This window comes from Ovis canadensis, chromosome 11, assembly GCF_042477335.2.
Source record: "Ovis canadensis isolate MfBH-ARS-UI-01 breed Bighorn chromosome 11, ARS-UI_OviCan_v2, whole genome shotgun sequence".
Lineage (NCBI taxonomy): Eukaryota > Metazoa > Chordata > Mammalia > Artiodactyla > Bovidae > Ovis > Ovis canadensis.
In genome coordinates this window covers 70,681,050-70,698,641 of record NC_091255.1, presented here as the reverse complement: position 1 = coordinate 70,698,641, position 17,592 = coordinate 70,681,050, and the positions used below count along the sequence as shown (strand labels likewise).

General features: G+C 51.3%; 1 protein-coding gene across 3 annotated transcripts in view; it reads right to left on the bottom strand.

The window, feature by feature from the left end:
- The window catches only part of PRKCA (protein kinase C alpha), a 283,875-nt gene that overhangs the window by 154,330 nt on the left and 111,953 nt on the right, over positions 1-17,592 (bottom strand). For all 3 annotated transcript variants that reach the window (XM_069542356.1, XM_069542357.1, XM_069542358.1), the window contains exon 3: positions 3,993-4,075. In XM_069542356.1, coding sequence (XP_069398457.1) covers positions 3,993-4,075 — 83 coding nt within the window. The remainder of the gene's footprint in view (positions 1-3,992; positions 4,076-17,592) is intronic.

Below are 17,592 nucleotides of genomic sequence, written 5' to 3'. Positions count from 1 at the left end.
CTTCAGAAGAACAGCGTCACGGGGCTCGCTCCCCAAAGCTGACGGAGGTGACAGTCCCCCCGCCACCTGCCCAAGGCTGGGCTCCTGTCTTAACTTGGGTCAAGAGAGGTAAGGAGCTATTTCTAAACATGGACCCGTTTTGCCTTATTTCTTCATCCCCTTATGAAACCCTGGACGCGGGGCAGGGGTGCTGGGCGCTGTGGGCACACACCTGCAAACCCTAACTCCGCAGCGGCTCCACACGGCCCTGCGGCGCCAGAGAGGGGCGCTCTGCTTGCTCGGAGCCCCGGATGAGAGCCCACGTCCCCACATCCAGCCGCGAGGCCGGACCCCCAGCAGCACCAGTATCAGGGTCTTTGAAAATCTTTCCTTTTCATCTCTCCTCGGGCTGCAGAGGCTTGTGCTTAAAGTCTCAGAAATCATGACTTTTCTCTGTAAATAAGATGGGAGTGAATTTCTGACCAGAGAACGCTGCCTGTCCACAGGGGTTGGGGAAGCTGGGAGACTGGCCTGAGGGTTTCCAGGGGGTCCCTCCACTGAACCCAGAAACCCTTTCTCCTCAGGGTTCCCGGCACTTCTGCAGCCTTTCCACCAGGCTGCTCCTTCGGACTTGAGGATTATCTGTGCTCGAAAGCATATTGGGGCCGCCCTGGTGGCTCAGTAGTAAAGAATCTGCCTGCCAGTGTAGGAGACACAGGTTTGATCCCTGATCCAGGAAGATTCAACATACCGCAGAGCAACTAAGCCCATGTTCCACGACTACTGAGTCTGTGCTGGAGAGCCCGGGAGCCATCAGTGCTGAGCCCACGTACAGCGACTCCTGAAGCCTGCACGCCCAGCAGCCCGCGCTCTGCAGCGTGAGAAGCCGGAGCGCCTCAGCTAGAGAGGACCCCCACCCACCCCCAGCACCAAGGAGAAAGCCTGCGCGGCACCGGAGACCCGGCACGGCCAGAACAAAATGAGCACATAAATGCACAGCAATTTAAACAGGGACGCCAGTCTCCCTTCCCATCTGGTTCCTGAGATCCGGGTACCGTGAGGCTGTTTCCAGTCTGTTCTGCTCCTTTCACCTGGAAGGCAGCAGAGGAGGTGCAGCATCTGGGGGTCCCACAGGGTCTGTGACTTCTTTTCCCTCCTCTCCGAATGCTCTGGGGTCTGCTGAGCTCAAACCACAAACCCACAGATACCGGATGTCTTAAGCATTCACTGTGGTATGAAAAAAAAAACTAATTTTTAAAAAATTTCTGGGAGGAAAAATGTTTGGAGGAGCCTGGCAGGCTACAGTCCATGGGGTCGCAGAGTCAGGCATGACTGAGTGACTTCACTTTCACATTTGACTTTCATGCATTGAAGAAGGAAATGGCAGCCCACTCCAGTGTTCTTGCCTGGAAAGTCCCAGGGACGGGGGAGCCTGGTGGGCTGCCGACTCTGGGGTCGCACAGAGTCGGACGACTGAAGGGACTTAGCAGCAGCAGCAGCTGCTCTCAAATTAGATTTCACTGTAGCAGTGCTCCCATCCTCTGATCTGGTCTTTTTCATGCCCTTCCGAGCTTTTCTAAACACTGGAGCAGACTTTCAATGACCACACCAGGCTGGTTGCCAGGGTGCTCACTGACCACAGGACGGCAGGCCAGGGTCCCCTCTCCTTCCCTCCAGGACCCTGAAACGGATCCCCACAACCCACCTGTGTTCCAGGGGCAACAGGAGGCCGCCCCCGGTCATTTCATTGTCTTTCCTCGACAGTCCTCAGTCTCCACGTGGATAAAGTAAGGTTAATCCAGAAAAGTCTCTAACACCCCTTGCACAGCTTGCACTCAGTCGTGTCCAGCCCTGAGGACTGTGGTCCACCAGGCTCCTCTGTTTCTCCAGGCAAGAATCCTGGAGCAGGTTGCCAGGCCCTCCTCCAGGGGGTCTTTCCCACCCAGGGGTTGAACCTGGGTCTCCCGCACTGTAGGTGTAGATACCTTACCCCTTCCAGCTCTATAATCCCACGATCTTAAAACATATCCTCCATCCTCAGCTCAGCTGTATGTCCTGACACCTCCATGTGCTTCCCAGTCCTTCTCTAGTGAGTCGGTCTGGGCAGTTTGGAGACCAGAATGATCGGCATGCAGACAGGAAGCCCCAGTCACAGGTCTCTGAATGTCAAGGCCAAAGGCAGCACTGCCCACTGGAAAGAACCTGCAGACCTTCCGGACTGGACGGCAGGATGGGCCAACTCCTCCTGCACCTTTTCAATAGCTCACACACTTCTTTTCTCTCGGATTAAAAAAACAGCAACAACAACTCATAGCTAAATTTTGACGCTATTAAAACGTGAGTCAACTCAACACACACACAGATGAGCAGCATCGGAGCTCAGCGGGTCAGACGGCCAGTGCGCCTGCCGTTGCATCGCCGTGGCGGAGAGCCCCCTGCTGACGCTCGGCACCTGGCTCCAGGCTCGGAAGGGTGGCCTGAGATCAGCCAAAACAGAACAAAATTCTGAGCATGAAATGAGCTGCTGAAGACAATTCGCAGGCAACCCCAGCAACGGCCGAGGCTTTCTCAGGTATTAGAGTCCGTCCTGGGCAAGCCTGTGCGTGTTACCATCTGAGGCCAACAGAGGACTCGGAGCAGAATCACAGGCGGGACCGGAGTCGGCCGACAGCATCTCTGTTAGTAGCTCAGCCATGTCTGATTCTTTGTGACTCTACAGACTGTAGCCTGCCTGGCTCCCCTGTCCATGGGATTCTCCAAGCAAGAACACTGGAGTGGGTTGCCATGCCCTTCTCCAGGGGATCTTCCCGACCCAGGGACTGAACCCGGGTCTCCTGCACTGCAGGCAGATGCTTTGCTGTCTGAGTCACCAGGGAGGCTCCTTTAGGGAACTGCGCACCCAGCCTCTCGCCTTCTTGGTCCCCACCCAACCGTCCTCTCTCGTCCCGCCTGTGGGATGGACGTCCTCAGAGTTCTCTCCCGGCCTCTAACGTCTATTCTCCCTCTGTAGTCTCTCTCCAGCAAAATAACCCACTTCTAACGCTCGAAACAAACAAAGCAGAGCACCAGCCAGGGCAGCGGGAGCAAGTGCTTGCAGCACACGGTTTGTGCGGCAGTGGCCTCAGAGGTCTGCCCGTGCGCCCGGATATGCCCACTGTCCCCGCCTCCCAGCAACTCCTTTTCCGGTTACAGTTATGACTGCCTGTCACAGCTCAGATTTGCTCCACACGATGCCTTTTCAGCAATGGGTAATTCCCCTGCCTCCAAACTCCCCCTCCCCTCCACTGATCCAGCTTTTCCATGAACAAGGGAGGCCACGGCCAGAGCTAGGGCCCAGGCCCACGAGTTCACAGATGTCCACAGCTGGGCAGCTTCAGGGGTCATCTGTCCAGTGAAATGGATGTTGTATTATTCAAGCCAACAGGAGCATCTGCAACTCCTGATCAAAAGGCAGCAAGAAGCCCGTGAAGCCAAGAAGGAACTGCCTACGACGTCGGCCAAGAGCGGCGGCAGCCCAGCCGGGTGGCCGACCGTCAGCAGCGAGCGAGGGCGGCTCACGCTCAGCGGAGCTCGCTTTCCAAAAAGACCTGCCCTGTGTCTGTGGAAGCCACGGCGATAAATTTGCTGGATTTAGCCCACGTGGCTGCCCAGAGCCGAAGAGAACGAACACGATAACAGGAAGTTCTCTGAGCCCTGGGTAATCCCGCCAGGGCTCACAGGACTGAGCTCAGCGTCACACAAAACGAACTGGTTAGTCTTCCCATTAACAGTTGTGCCCACACAACAGAAGTGCAGGCATTAAAGACACTCAGCCCAGAGACACCCGGCCACAGTCAGAAACACTCTGTTCAGAAACATTCAGCAAAATAAAACAATAGTCTCCAGGCTCACAATAGAAGTGCAGGCATTAAAGATACTCAGCCCAGAGACATTCGTCCACAGAAAATCACAGTTAAAAACACTCTGTTCAGAAACATTCATCAAAATAAAATAATAGTCTCCAGGCTACTTACATCCGTGTCGGGTCCTTTATCCGCCCCCGGACAAGAAAAAGTAACAAATTCATGGCACCTCTTGTGAACCACAAAACAGCAAACTGGTGGAGAGAAAAGAAAATTAAAATTAGAAGCTGGATTGAATACACAAAGCTGCATCCTCCAAACAGGGCTACCTGCTGTCAGAAGTCAAGTTAACTTCACTACAGACAGACTCTCATAAACGGCAATCAGACAGCATTTCGCTGGAGACTCGGCCTCATTTGGTATCGCTTGGATTCCCGGATAACAGAACCACAAAATGCCAGCACAGACACGGCACAGGAGACCTAAAGCTTAACTTGTCTCCTCTAAAGCTGAGGGAAGAGGACCAAGGGTGGTAAGACCCTTCTCCCGAGTATAAACCAGGAAGCTACATGGAAAGCACTCTGCACTCCCCTCCCCCGCCCCCCCCCCCGACACACACAGGTGTGTAAATGTGGATAGACGTCAGACCCTGTGAGTAAGATATAAGGAGAAAAACTTATTACAAATAATACGTGGGTATCAGCAAGAACTTCCGAGGCAGTGAGCTTCAAGAACTCCTTAAGACACAAACCAGATCTACGGAAAACAGCCCTTTGAAGTGGAGAAAAGTTGCAAAGCACCTCTCTCTTGAATCTACGAGCTGGGGGGCGTCACCCACAGATATACCAAACCACTACGCAGCAGGCATTTTCCAAACAACAGGGCTTTCGTAAGTCTCCCTGAAGATGAATCAATAGAAGCAGCATGAGTCACAGAAGCTAGTAAGTCAGGTTTTTATGGAAAGTTTACCATGGAGGACAACACAGGACATAAACAGAAGTCCCAGGCTGCCCTCCCGCTGACCGTGCAGCACCAGCTCCACAGCGCACAGCCCACGGCTCCTTGTCTTCTGCTGAACAATAAGCTGGGCATCCCTGGTGGCCCAGACAGTAAAGACCCCCTGCAACGCAGGAGACCTGGGTTCCAGCCCTGGCTCAGGAAGATCCCCTGGAGAAGGGAATGGTAACCCACTCCAGTATTCTTTGTTTCTTCTTCTTCTTCTTTTTTTTTTTTTTTGAGGCTAATTACTTTACAATATTGTAGTGGTTCTGCCATGCATTGACATGAATCAGCCATGAGTATACATGTGCTTCCCATCGTGAACCCCCTTCCACCTCCCTCCCGATCCCATCCCTCTGGGTTGTCCCCGAGCACCGGCTTTGAGTGTCCCGTCTCATGCATTGAACCTGGACTGGCGATCTGTTTCACATTTGGAAATACACATGTCTCAGTGCCATTCTCCCAAATCATCCCACCCTCGCCCTCTCCCACAGAGTCCAGAAGACTGTTCCTTACATCGGTGTCTCGTGTGGTGTCTCGCATACAGGGTCATCATTACCATCTTTCTAAATTCCATAGATATGCATTAATACACTGTATTGGTGTTTTTCTTTCTGACTTACTTCACTCTGTATAGTAGGCTCCAGGTTCATCCACCTCATTAGAACTGATTCAAATACGTTCCTTTTAATGGCTGAGTAATATTCCATTACTGACCTTCCTCTTGAGAAATCTGTATGCAGGTCAGGAAGCAACAGTTAGAACTGCACATGGAACAACAGACTGGTTCCAAATAGGAAAAGGAGGACGTCAAGGCTGTATATTGTCACCCTGCTTATTTAACATATGCAGAGTACATCATGAGAAATGCTGGACTGGAAGAAACACAAGCTGGAATCAAGATTGCCGGGAGAAATATCAATCACCTCAGATATGCAGATGACACCACCCTTATGGCAGAAAGTGAAGAAGAACTAAAGAGCCTCTTGATGACAGTGAAAGAGGAGAGTGAAAAGTTGGCTTAAAGCTCAACATTCAGAAAACGAAGATCATGCCATCTGGTCCCATCACTTCATGGGAGATAGATGGAGAAACAGTGGAAACAGTGTCCGACTTTATTTTTGGGGGGCTTCAAAATCACTGCAGATGGTGACTGCAGCCATGAAATTAAAAGATGCTTACTCCTTGGAAAAAAAGTTATGACCATCCTAGATAGCATATTGAAAAGCAGAGACATTACTTTGCCGACTAAGGTCCGTCTAGTCAAGGCTATGGTTTTTCCAGTGGTCATGTATGGATGTGAGAGTTGGACTGTGAAGAAGGCTGAGTGCTGAAGAATTGATGCTTTTGCACTGTGGTGTTGGAGAAGACTCTTGAGAGTCCCTTGGACTGCAAGGAGATCCAACCAGTCCATTCTGAAGGAGATCAACCCTGGGATTTCTTTGGAAGGAATGATGCTAAAGCTGAAGCTCCAGTACTTTGGCCACCTCATGCGAAGAGTTGACTCATCGGAAAAGACTCTGATGCTGGGAGGGATTGGGGGCAGGAGGAGAAGGGGACGATAGAGGATGAGATGGCTGGATGGCATCACGGACTCGACGGGCGTGAGTCTGAGTGAACTCCGGGAGATGGTGATGGACAGGGTGGCCTGGCGTGCTGCGATTCATGGGGTCGCAAAGAGTCGGACACGACTGAGCGACTGAACTGAATACTCCATTGTGTGTATGTACCACAGCTTTCTTATCCATTTGTCTGCTGATGGACATCTAGGTTGCTTCCATGTCCTGGCTATTGTAAACAGAGCCTCGATGAACACTGGGGCACGCGTGTCTTTCGATTCGGGTTTCCTCGGTGTGAATGCCCAGCAGTGGGATTGCTGGGTTGTACAGCTGTTCTATTTCCAGTTTTTATAGGAATCTCCACACTCTTCTCCATAGTGGCTGCTACTCCATATTCTTGCCTGGAGAATTCCATAGACAGAGGAGCCTGGAGGGCTATAGTCCATAGGGTCGCAAAGCGCTGGACACGGCTGAGTGACTAACACTTTCACTTTTAGCTAAAAAACAACATTTGCTCAGAAATCCTGGGTGAGTCCTACGCAGAAGGCAAGCGAGACCTCCCCAGACGCTGGCTCTCTCCTTCCGCTGCTGAGGATGCTTCACCTTCCTGCACACGCATCAGGAGGCCGGGCCCACTGAAGAGGGGGGGAGAGGGCGGCGGCTCTGCTGAGAGCCAAGACCCCCAGATCGAGGAGGCGCTTAGAGGCCTGGTGGGGACGCTCAGGACGTTTGTGCGCAGCACGAGCAGCCACTGAAGGGTCTGAACCGAGTGACGAAAGCCCTTCCTCGGCTTCTGACGGGCCGATGGCGGTGACGGGAAGGGTTCGCTGGGACAGGTCAGGGCCCTAAGGACCGGGGAGAGGGGTGTCCTAGGTAATCTAGGATTGAAAGTGATGGCCATCACTGTTCAGCCTGTGAGAGACGGAAGCGTGAGATGCCAGGGACACTGAAGAGGACCTGCCGGCTGACCACAGGCACTGGAGAGACGGAAGCGTGAGATGCCAGGGACACCGAAGAAGACCTGCTGGCTGACCACAGGCACCGCTTGTCAGCCTCCTGCCACGGGCCACTCGCCAGGTCATGCTGCCTGCCTTAATTATCTCACCGAATCCTCACACCGCTACTTAACATGCTCCGACGTCTGCGTTGTACCGACGGGAAAGCATTGCATGGACCTCTGGGGTCTAGTCTGTATAAGCTCATGATGTTTGCAGACAGGAGAGGGGGTGGGAGAGACGGATGGACGGAGCGATGAACAGGGCGGACGGACACGGGTCTTCTGGACAGTCACCCCTCCGTGCAGAGGAGCCAGGAGCCAAACTAAGGTTTGCGGGACCCTGCGCCCCCCGCCCACCTCACACCGGTGCACGGGAGAGGAAAAGGTGATGAAGGAGACTCAGGGTCTGCACATGGCGCCAGGGACACGCCTGCCTGGAAAAGGAGCTCTAAGCAGAGTCAGTAAGTCTATAAAAGTGAATGCAGGTACCTGGGTGGGTCGAAAGTGCGTGCGTGCGTGGGTCAAAAGTGCGTGCGCGCGCGCGTGTGTGCAACCCAGAGCGTGAAGCTGTGCGTGTGCGTGTCAGAGAAGCAGCATAAAGGACGCCTGCTCTCTTTTTAAGCAGCTTTAAGGCGGTCATAATACAACGTCAGCGCAAAAGTGTATCTTAAAAGCAAAGCCCTCAGGCTGGGCACGAGCAGGCAGAACGGGGCACTTAGGGAGCCGCCCCAGGAAGGTGGACGGTCAGCGAAGCCCCCCCTTCAGGACAGGGAAGCCCGGCTGAGGGGCTGCGGGCCTCACGGGGGCGGGAGGAGGGCCTGGGTGGGCGAGACCCCGCGAAGGCGCCCCGGCCTCCCGGCCGTGTCCGGCGCAGCGCCCCATCGCAGGCTCCTGAGGACGGACGGACCGCAGCGCGGACGCTCAGACCAGGCCCGTCAGCCGCTCTCCCGACACGGGCTTGGCTCCACTCGCAAAATGAGGACGACAAGGGCCACAGGGCCCGTTTCCTCTCCACGGTTCATTACGGACACGCTGAGCGGACACGGGGCATGCCGAGTCCCTGCTCAGCGCGCCAGCCTTCGACCGCCTCCTCTGGTCCAGGTGACAGCCGATAAACCCCTACGGATCAGGTCCCTGCGGCCGGCTGGCGGCTGAGCCTGCCAGTGTGCTCAGCTCTCCAGCAGGAGCTGCACAGACCGTACACCTGGAACCCCAGTCCAGCCGTGTCTTGGAATCAGGCCTGCACTGAGCAACATAATCTGAAAGGGCGGCAAAAGCCCCCAGAGAGCTCTCCCCGCTGAGTGATCCAGGCGGGTTCAAGGATCAGACGGAGAGGAGATAAAGAAAGGGGACCTGCCCCCCACCCCGGGGCGGTGCGCTGATGAGGGAGAGGGAGCAGGGAGACCCTCTCCATTCAAGCCCACAGTTTGTTTGGAAAGATAAAAGGTTTTGGAAGTGCTTGGTGGTGACAGTTGTACAATCTTGTGTGTATACTGAGTCCACCGAGCGGCACACGTGAACATGGTTAAACGCGTAAGTTTTAAGTTACACATAGCTTGCTGTTGTTGAGTCGCTAAGTCATGTCTGATGCTTTGCGACCCCATGGACTGTAGCATGCCAGGCTCACCACAATATAATTTAAATTAAGCATCAACCTGGAGCGAGATTCATGAAGGTGTGAATAAGGTGTAAATATGGTGTGAATGAGGTGTGAATAAGCACAGACATGGAGTCTTGCTTATGTAGATTCACAGCTTCTTTTTGTCCCCAGTGGACGCAGCTGCAAAACCAAGGGAGTATTTACTTCCTTTTTGTTAGGTTCTACATAAAGTCCACGCCAGATTAGAGGGGAGACGCGGGAAAAATCGAGTTTTCAGAGCCAAGGACTCGCATGATCTCAGAGGATTAGAAATGGGCTCCTCCGACCGTCTCATCTCTGTGCAAACAGTCAGCATCAGCACCAGCAATGGAAACCAGGGCCTCACCCCCAGAGCCTGGCTCTCCACCCAATCCTCAGGACCGTCTGCCACCTCTTTACATGTAAAACAGGGTCATCCCTGTTTATACATCACATGGATCACAGGCTTGTTGAGGGGAGAAAACACACACTTAGATATCACTTTCCATTTGGTTTAAACAATAATTTCCTTTCACCCTCAAGTCTTAAGTCTGTATCATTTCAACTTCAGCTCATAGTCACGTAAAATGGAACATGTGCATAAAAGTCCCGTTGTCCAAAATTAATGGGGTAAAAGCCATTATGTAACAAACCTGCAATTCAAAAAAGGAGCCTACTAAATTTAATAGTTAGACTTCATTTAGAGCGGAAGACGGGCAGCCAAGCTTCTGAGAGCTCCTTTTTTAAATACATAAATGGCTGCCGTCATGTGAGATGGTTTTAATTAAATCTTGCTTAGCTGGAAGGGATTAATGAAAGGTAACGTCACATCAGAGCACAGTGAAAGGAAAACCTCTAAGGCGAGCGAGCTGCTTTCAGCTTTGTGGGGAAAGTAACGGAAAACTGAGCCTATATTCTGTTCGTGTGTTAAAAGAAAATTATTGGTTTCAGGTTTGTAACAATGAAAACGGTCTTCTTGTGTGATACGTGTTAAAGCTGTATGGAAACAAGCCAAATCAATGCCCTCCGTCACACAGTGTGAGCAGCCATCTGCAGCCAGCACGCTGGTTCTGCCCAAGCCTTTGTGCACATTCTCCTGAGTAATATCCAATATTTCCTCCCTTCCCCAGAGGAATCGCCCATAACCTCCTCCTCAGCTTTCTATCACCAAGTCCCTCAGATGCTTCCTCCTTTGTGTCACTCCCTGCTTGGAGCTGAGATGTATTTTGAAGAAAGAGCTGAGGGACTGGCCCTCGTGTTCTTGGCCAGAGAATCTAAGCCAAGTGTGTGGCCACGCTGAAGCCAAGAGGCGAGCCCTGGGGTGAAAGAGAGCAGAGAAGACCAGGGGGTGGGGGGGCAGGCAGGCAGAGAAGCCAGTCTGCCAGGCTGGCGTTCAGCTTCCACATCACACGTCTATGATCCATCATCACAGGTCACTCCGCTGCTCTTCAGACTGCACCGAGTCCTGCGTTTCCGACTCTTCTGCTGACTATGAGGGCTACTCCGTGTCTTCTAAGAGATTCTTGCCCACAATACCTTGGTCACCTGATGTGAAGAGCCAACTCACTGGAAAAGACTCTGATGCTGGGAAAAACTGAGGCAGGAGAAGGGGGTGATAGAGGATGAGATGGCTGGATGGCACCATCGACTCAATGGACACGAGTCTGAGCAGCTCCAGGAGACAGTGAGGGACAGAGGAGACTGCCATGCTGCAGTCCACCGGGTCGCAAAGAGTCAGATAAGACTTAGCATCAACAACAACAAATGATCCATCAAATGCCCTTCAATTTTTCATTCTCTTGAGACCTCCCTGGTGGCTGGGTGGCTAAGACTGTGCTGCCAGTCAGGGGCCCCGGGTTCCACCTCAGGCAGAGAACTAGGGCCCACACACCACAGCTGAGAGAGCCCACCTGCGGTGAAGACCCGGTGCAGCCACATAAATAAATATTTTACAACAGAGTGGCAAATGCTCTAAACTTTTCATTTTCTTCATATACAGCTGCCCTTCATACATATGACGTAACTTAGCACACCTGAATACAGAAGCTGCTCAGCACATGCTTCTTACTGCAAATGCCCAGTGGAACCTAGCTTTCTCCCCTAGCAGCTGAAAGAGTCCCACCAGAAGGTGGTGGGAATGAGCGGAGCCGACCAGGGGGCCTGCCTGCTGTAATGACACCACGAGGCTCTAAGAGGCAAAACGCATGCCACTTGCTTAAGGTCACCCCAAATCTTTCCAAGAAAGGCAGGAAGAGGAGCTGCAGCTCCAGGATTCTGGAAGGAGGGAGGGCAGTGAAAACACTCAGGAATCAGGCTTCAACTCTCAGTGCAGATGAAGAAGGGACCCCTACAGTGCAGACGAAACCTCCAGCTCACAACTGCGTTCCATCTGCCCTGGAGCACTCGGCAGGGATGAGCCTGACTCGCTGCAGCGGGACTGAGCATCAGGAAGTGTAACCCGCGGATCTCGCCTTTCCTCTGTCTCTTTGGCCAAATACGTGTTTTTCTCAGTGTGTCTGCACAAGGCTTATTCAGTCTTATAATAACTTTCAAACTTACAATAACTTCACTTGTTCATTCCATTCCTCAGCAAACATTTATAAAGCACCTACTGCCCACCCCTACTCCCCAAGATGGACAAGACACACAGTTTGCCTTTTGGGAGCACAGAGGCTAGTTAAGAAGAGGGACGAGAAAGGAAGAGGCGTCTGTCGTATTCTCTGTCCCCACCGCCTCCTCCCTTTATCTCCTGCTTTTTTCTCTCCTTCAATTACAAGGCAAAGACCAGGTATGTCTTATGTTATTGAACAGCTTTTACCTTTGTCTTTATTTATTTTTGATGTAGAACATTTTCAAAGCCAGTGCAGGCGCCAGAGACGCAGGCCCGACACCGGGGTCGGGAAGATCCCCTGGAGGAGGAAATGGCAGCCCACTCCAGTGTTCTTCCCTGGGAAATCCCAAGGACAGAGGAGCCTTGCAGGCTATAGTTCATGGGGTCACAAAAAGTCGGACACTTTTTTTATATGTCCTGTTTTATATATTAGCTAGTATTTGCAATAAAAAGCATAACAATGACTCTATTTGCTTGATGTTTGCTGATTCTGTAAAGCACTTTCTCAGTCTTTACTGATGATATAACACGTGTTCCTACACAAATATTAAGCCACCCAGAAAACAAACAGTTGTCTTCCTCAAGGGACCAAGAGTTCAGGGAAGTCACCTTTACGTTCACCTCCATGAAGATTATTACCAATTTAAAAGGCTGTAAACAGCACTGGGTAGCTGAGAACAACAGCGCTGTGAAGAGTTCAGAAAGACTCCACTGCTGTAGTTTCCAAACTGTGCCCCCTGGGAGCTTTTTCTGGGTGGAGTCGGGGAGGTGAGTGATGAAGTTATACTCTCCCCAGCCTCAACTTGTCTCTCCTTTAATCCCAGGCTACAGACTCAACCTCAAGTCAAAGTCCTGCTATCCTAGCAGCCTCACGAAGAGTCAACATCTTCAGCACATATTTGTTCAGTAAACAAGCCACTTGGTTACGAGCTGAAGGTCGGGGTAAAGACAAGAGCTGTGTCTATCTTTCTGGAGTTCGTAAATTTCATAATCTATATCCACTGACTTTCAAAATAAAGCTGCATGTTTGCTCATGTGGCCACTCCTTCCACAAATACCCGTGACGTTCCGAGGAAAAGCCAGGAAGGCTGGCAGGCATGGAAGGACTTGGGGTTTAATAATGCACAGTTCACAGGCCTCTGTCTGCAAGTGATGCCGGAAGCCACCTGAGAAAATCCCGAAGGCAGTTTCAAGGAAGATGATGTACTGGAGTGTCGGGAAGAGGACTCAGCGGAAGACCAGAGACGAGCCCCGGAGAGAAGCCAGCAGAGCCTGGAGCCTAAAATCTGTAAGGTGGGAGTGCCTCACAAAGGGAGCTTTCAACAGCCTGAGAGCTGGATCGCAAAGAAGGCTGAGCACCAAAGAACTGATGCTTTCAAACCGTGGTGCAGGAGAAGACTCGAGAGTCCCCTGGACTGCAAGGAGATCAAACCAGTCACTCCTAAAGGAAACCAACCCTGAATATTCACTGGAAGGACTGATGCTGATGCGCCAATATTTTGACCACCTGATGCAAAGAGCTGACTCATTGGAAAAGACCCTGATGCTAGGAAAGACTGAGGGCAGGAGGAGAAGGGGACGACAGAGGATGAGACGGCTGGATGGCACCACCGACTCAATGGACATGAGTTTTCGAAAACTCCAGGAGATGGTGAAGGACAGGGAAGCCTGGCGTGCTGCAGTCCACGGGGTCTTGAAGAGTCGGACACGACAGAGCACAGCATAGCATATTGTTAATAAACTATACTGCAATAATTAAAACAAAATTAAACTTAAAAAATGAAATAGAGGAATTAGCAGCAGAGCAGGCCGTAAAGAAACAGAGGCACTGGACAGACGCTTTCAGTTTAAATTCTGGTCAACGATTTGCTGAGCCGCAGCTACATCCCATGCGGGGTGTGGGCCCTGGTGATGGGAGAGGTCAATGAGACTCAGGTCGCCTCAAGAGCTTCTAGCCTGGTTTGGAAAGCAGAGTCGTAAACAGGTAACTTCAAGATCAGGAAGTAGGTGAAGTCAAGTCTTCCCAGCGTGGCCCGCGAGCACCTGCCAAAGCCTCTGAAGCAAGGTCACGTTCGGGGAAGACAAAAGGCCAGCGGACGTCCCTCACTGAGTGGGAATGATTAAAACAGGCCTGGGCTGCTGCACGTCAACGGTGGAGGCAGGTCGGTGGTCAGAGGAAAACTCAAGTCCCGATGGAAAGGAATGCGATTCATATCAACCAAGAAAATAACTACTTTTGGTCATGGTTCACAGAAAAAATCATGAAGTTGTTCCAAATCCCTTAGTAAACACTCTAATTTCGGAATCCAGTGCTTTTTTAAAAATTTGATTTAGGCATGACATGTAATTACAAAGCTCCTGTGGGTAAAGTTATGGAAAAAGTGTTTCATATTTAATGTCTGGTTTGGCTTTGATTTCAATCAATGTTGGAAATGGAGTAAGAACTGCCTCCAAATGAAAAGAGCATATTAAAGTTCAGTTAGAAATGCAGGCCACAACAAAGGCGAACACAGTATGCTGCTTCTGAAATTAGAAGGTGCCCACAAGCTAGCGGCAGTTTTTAATTCTTAGAGGTAAACACATGTAGAAAGTTTCCCTAAATAAATTGCTTTCATTTTCTCGAGATTGCATGGAGCTTATGTGACAAAGTCAGTCCACATTAATATGTAAATTTCTACCCAAGTATTTCCCTTGGTTTATCTTGGACAACAATTCACAAGGAGCTGAAATACATGAATTACCTCTCTTTTATCAAGTATGTTGGGAATGAATAAAGCATCAGAGATATGGAACATGACATTAATTACTAAGTAATGAGGCCAGAAGTGTCCCAAAAGGGAATGTGAAGGCGTCCCAGGGATTCCTAAGCCCATGGGTAACTGGTGAGAGAGCTCAACGGAAGGACTTGCCACAGAGGAACCAGGAAAGTTTTCATATAAATAAAGACTTTGGGCAGAGAAAGAGCAAGAAAATTAAAAAAAAAAAAAATCCACCTTACAAAATGAGCATTACATTTCTAAATTGGATGCCAGAAAATATAAGGCAAAACAAGTTTTAAAACACAGTGGGTCGTTATCCAGAATCAGCTGTGACGCAGAGCCACTCGCAGGCTTTAAATGTTGTACACGCCTCTGCAGGCAGAAGGGTCTACAAAGACAGAGAAAGCTGGTGGAAGGATGGCGCTTGGGGAGACTTTATGCCGCTCTCCCCCTTCTGTTCATCTACACTTTTTCGTGACCCCAAGGTTTCATTTCTCTGCTTCATCCTGGGGCGGGCAGCCAGACCTTGTTATGCTCTCCCCCGGCCCTCCTAAACCCCGCCCCCTCAGCACCAAGAGAGCCCACTCCCAAACCTGTGACCCACGAGCCACCACCTCCAGGTGCAGGGCCTTCTGAACCATCTTTAACCTCCTGACGGAAAGCTGCACCCACTCCTTCTCAGGCCCCCGAGTTCACGGAAACTAACAGATCCTGGGGCCTCCTTTTCCCAGACCCCGGCCATAAGGCCTTGGCACATTCCACCCCTTCCAACATCTCTTTCTTAAAGAACCACGAGGAGGACCTGTGCTTGGGGGCTGGGAGACCCACCCAAGCGACATCCATGCTGCTCCTCGGCCTGAGATGGGGACGCGATGGGAGCCACAGGGATTAGGGGACTGAGGTCACCGGGGAGCTGCGCGATGGTGGCCACTCGGCCAGCACACCCCCCGCGCTCCAGGCGGCCGCCCTGCTCGGGGCTGCAGGTCAAAACTGACTTTGTGAAAATGAGTGCTCCCAACTGCCAGTGACTCATTAAAAAAGTGAATACTTGTACACGTGTGTATATACCCAGATACACGTATGTGTGTATGAACATACGTGCAGCTCTTCCTCACACCCTGGGCTATTTTCTAGGCTGTACCAACAGTCTATGAGCTGCTTTTAGTAAGAGATTTTTCTTCTTAAAGATGACATTTTATTTCCCTAATTAAGCTATGAAACACAGAAAGCAGAAGCTGGAGGTGGTAGGCAAAGGTGCTCGTGTTTCCGTAAATTGATTCTAAGAAAGCTGCCATCATCGGTAACGAAGACCTACATCTTGGCTTAGAAGTTTCCTTAAAAGGACATGAAAACTGTTCAAATGCTTTAGGAAAGTTACACAGTTGATGAGTGTCTCATTTGGAGAAAGGGACAAACTAGAGATCATGAAGACATTTGTAGACGCTACAGGTAATAAGAAATAAGACACCCTGCGTCGCTGTGGAACGATATTCCAGGATCAGGCAGATGGAGCTGCTCCGCTAGGACAACCCATCCCTGGAGGTGGACGCTGGCGGCCCGGGCCTTCCTGTGCCCTCAGCAGGCGGCAGCATGTGGCTTCAGGGGACACTGGCTGCTGCCCTCCAGCCTCCCATGTCCTCCCCTGAGTCCTTTCAGGGAGAAGCTGCTTCTCGAGAAAGCCAGCCAGCCTTGCTCGCAGGGGATTGTCTCAGAAACCGCAAGGACCGCTCAGCCTCCACCGGCACCACCGGCCAGCCTCCCGAGCCCAGAGAGGGTGACCTCAATGGGAGCCACCCATGGTCCACAGCCAGGGGTTCATTTCAAAAGCGATGAAATGAGAGTTGAAAAGTACTGGGAACTGCTCAGGAATGACTGAAACACCTCGGTGAGGCCCACAAAGCGCCCGCCGCCGTCTGGGAACCCCTCCCACACGCCCGCTCTCTCCAGAAGACGACTGCCAGTCTCTGCTGTCCAGCAGAGGAGCTCAGTCTCACACAGACGTGCATTTTAATAAATACTCTTCTCCATTACGGTTTACCCCACACTAGATATCGTCCCCTGTGCTGTATGGGGGGACCTGTTGCTTATCCATCGTATTATCTGTCCTGTGTTTAAGAGTTTGTCTCTGCTAACCCCAAACTCCCAGCTCTTCCCACCCCCCTCTCCCCCTTGGCAAACACAGGTCCGTTCTCTCCATCTGAGTCTGTTCTTGTAGAAAAGTTCATTTGTGCCACATTTTCAGTTCAGTTCAGTCGCTCAGTCATGTCCGACTCTTTGCGACCCCATGAATCACAGCACGCCAGGCCTCCCTGTCCATCACCAACTCCCGGAGTTCACTCAGACTCACGTCCATCAAGTCGGTGATGCCATCCAGCCATCTCATCCTGTGTCATCCCCTTCTCCTCCTGCCCCCAATCCCTCCCAGCATCACAGTCTTTTCCAATGAGTCAGCTCTTCGCATGAGGTGGCCAAAGTACTGGAGTTTCAGCTTTAGCATCATTCCTTCCAGTGAACACCCAGGGCTCATCTCCTTCAGAACGGACTGGTTGGATCTCCTTGCAGTCCAAGGGACTCTCAAGAGTCTTCTCCAACACCACAGTTCAAAAGCATCAATTCTTCAGCACTCAGCTTTCTTCACAGTCCAACTCTCACATCCATACACGACCACTGGAAAAACCTTGTTCCACTTAGAAGTGATATATTTGTCTTTCTGACTTACTATGACAACCTCTAGTTGCATCCATGTTGCTACAAATGGCATGCTTTGTTCCCCCTTGTGGCTGAGTAGGATCCCGTCACATGAATGTCCCACATCTTTATCCACTCGTCTGTCGAGGGACACTGAAGCTGTGAACAGCGCTGCTGTGAACACGGAGGGCAGGCATCTTTTGAACTCTGGATACGTGCCCAGGAGCGGAACTGCTGGGTCACAGGTCATTCTATTTCCAGGCTTCTACAGTGGCTGCACCAGCTTACATTCCCAGCGACAGTGGAGGAGGGTGCGCTTTCCCCACACTCTCTCCAGGGTTCATTGTTCTTGGATTTTTTTTACGGTGACCCGTCTGACCAATGAGGTGACGCCTCGCTGTAGTTTTGATTTGAATTTCTCTAACAACTGGCAACGTGGAGCATCTCTTTATGTGCCTACTAGTCATCTGTGTGTCTTCTTTAGAGAAATGTCTATTATGGTCTTTTGCCCATTTTTCAGTCGGGTTGTTTGTTCTTTGG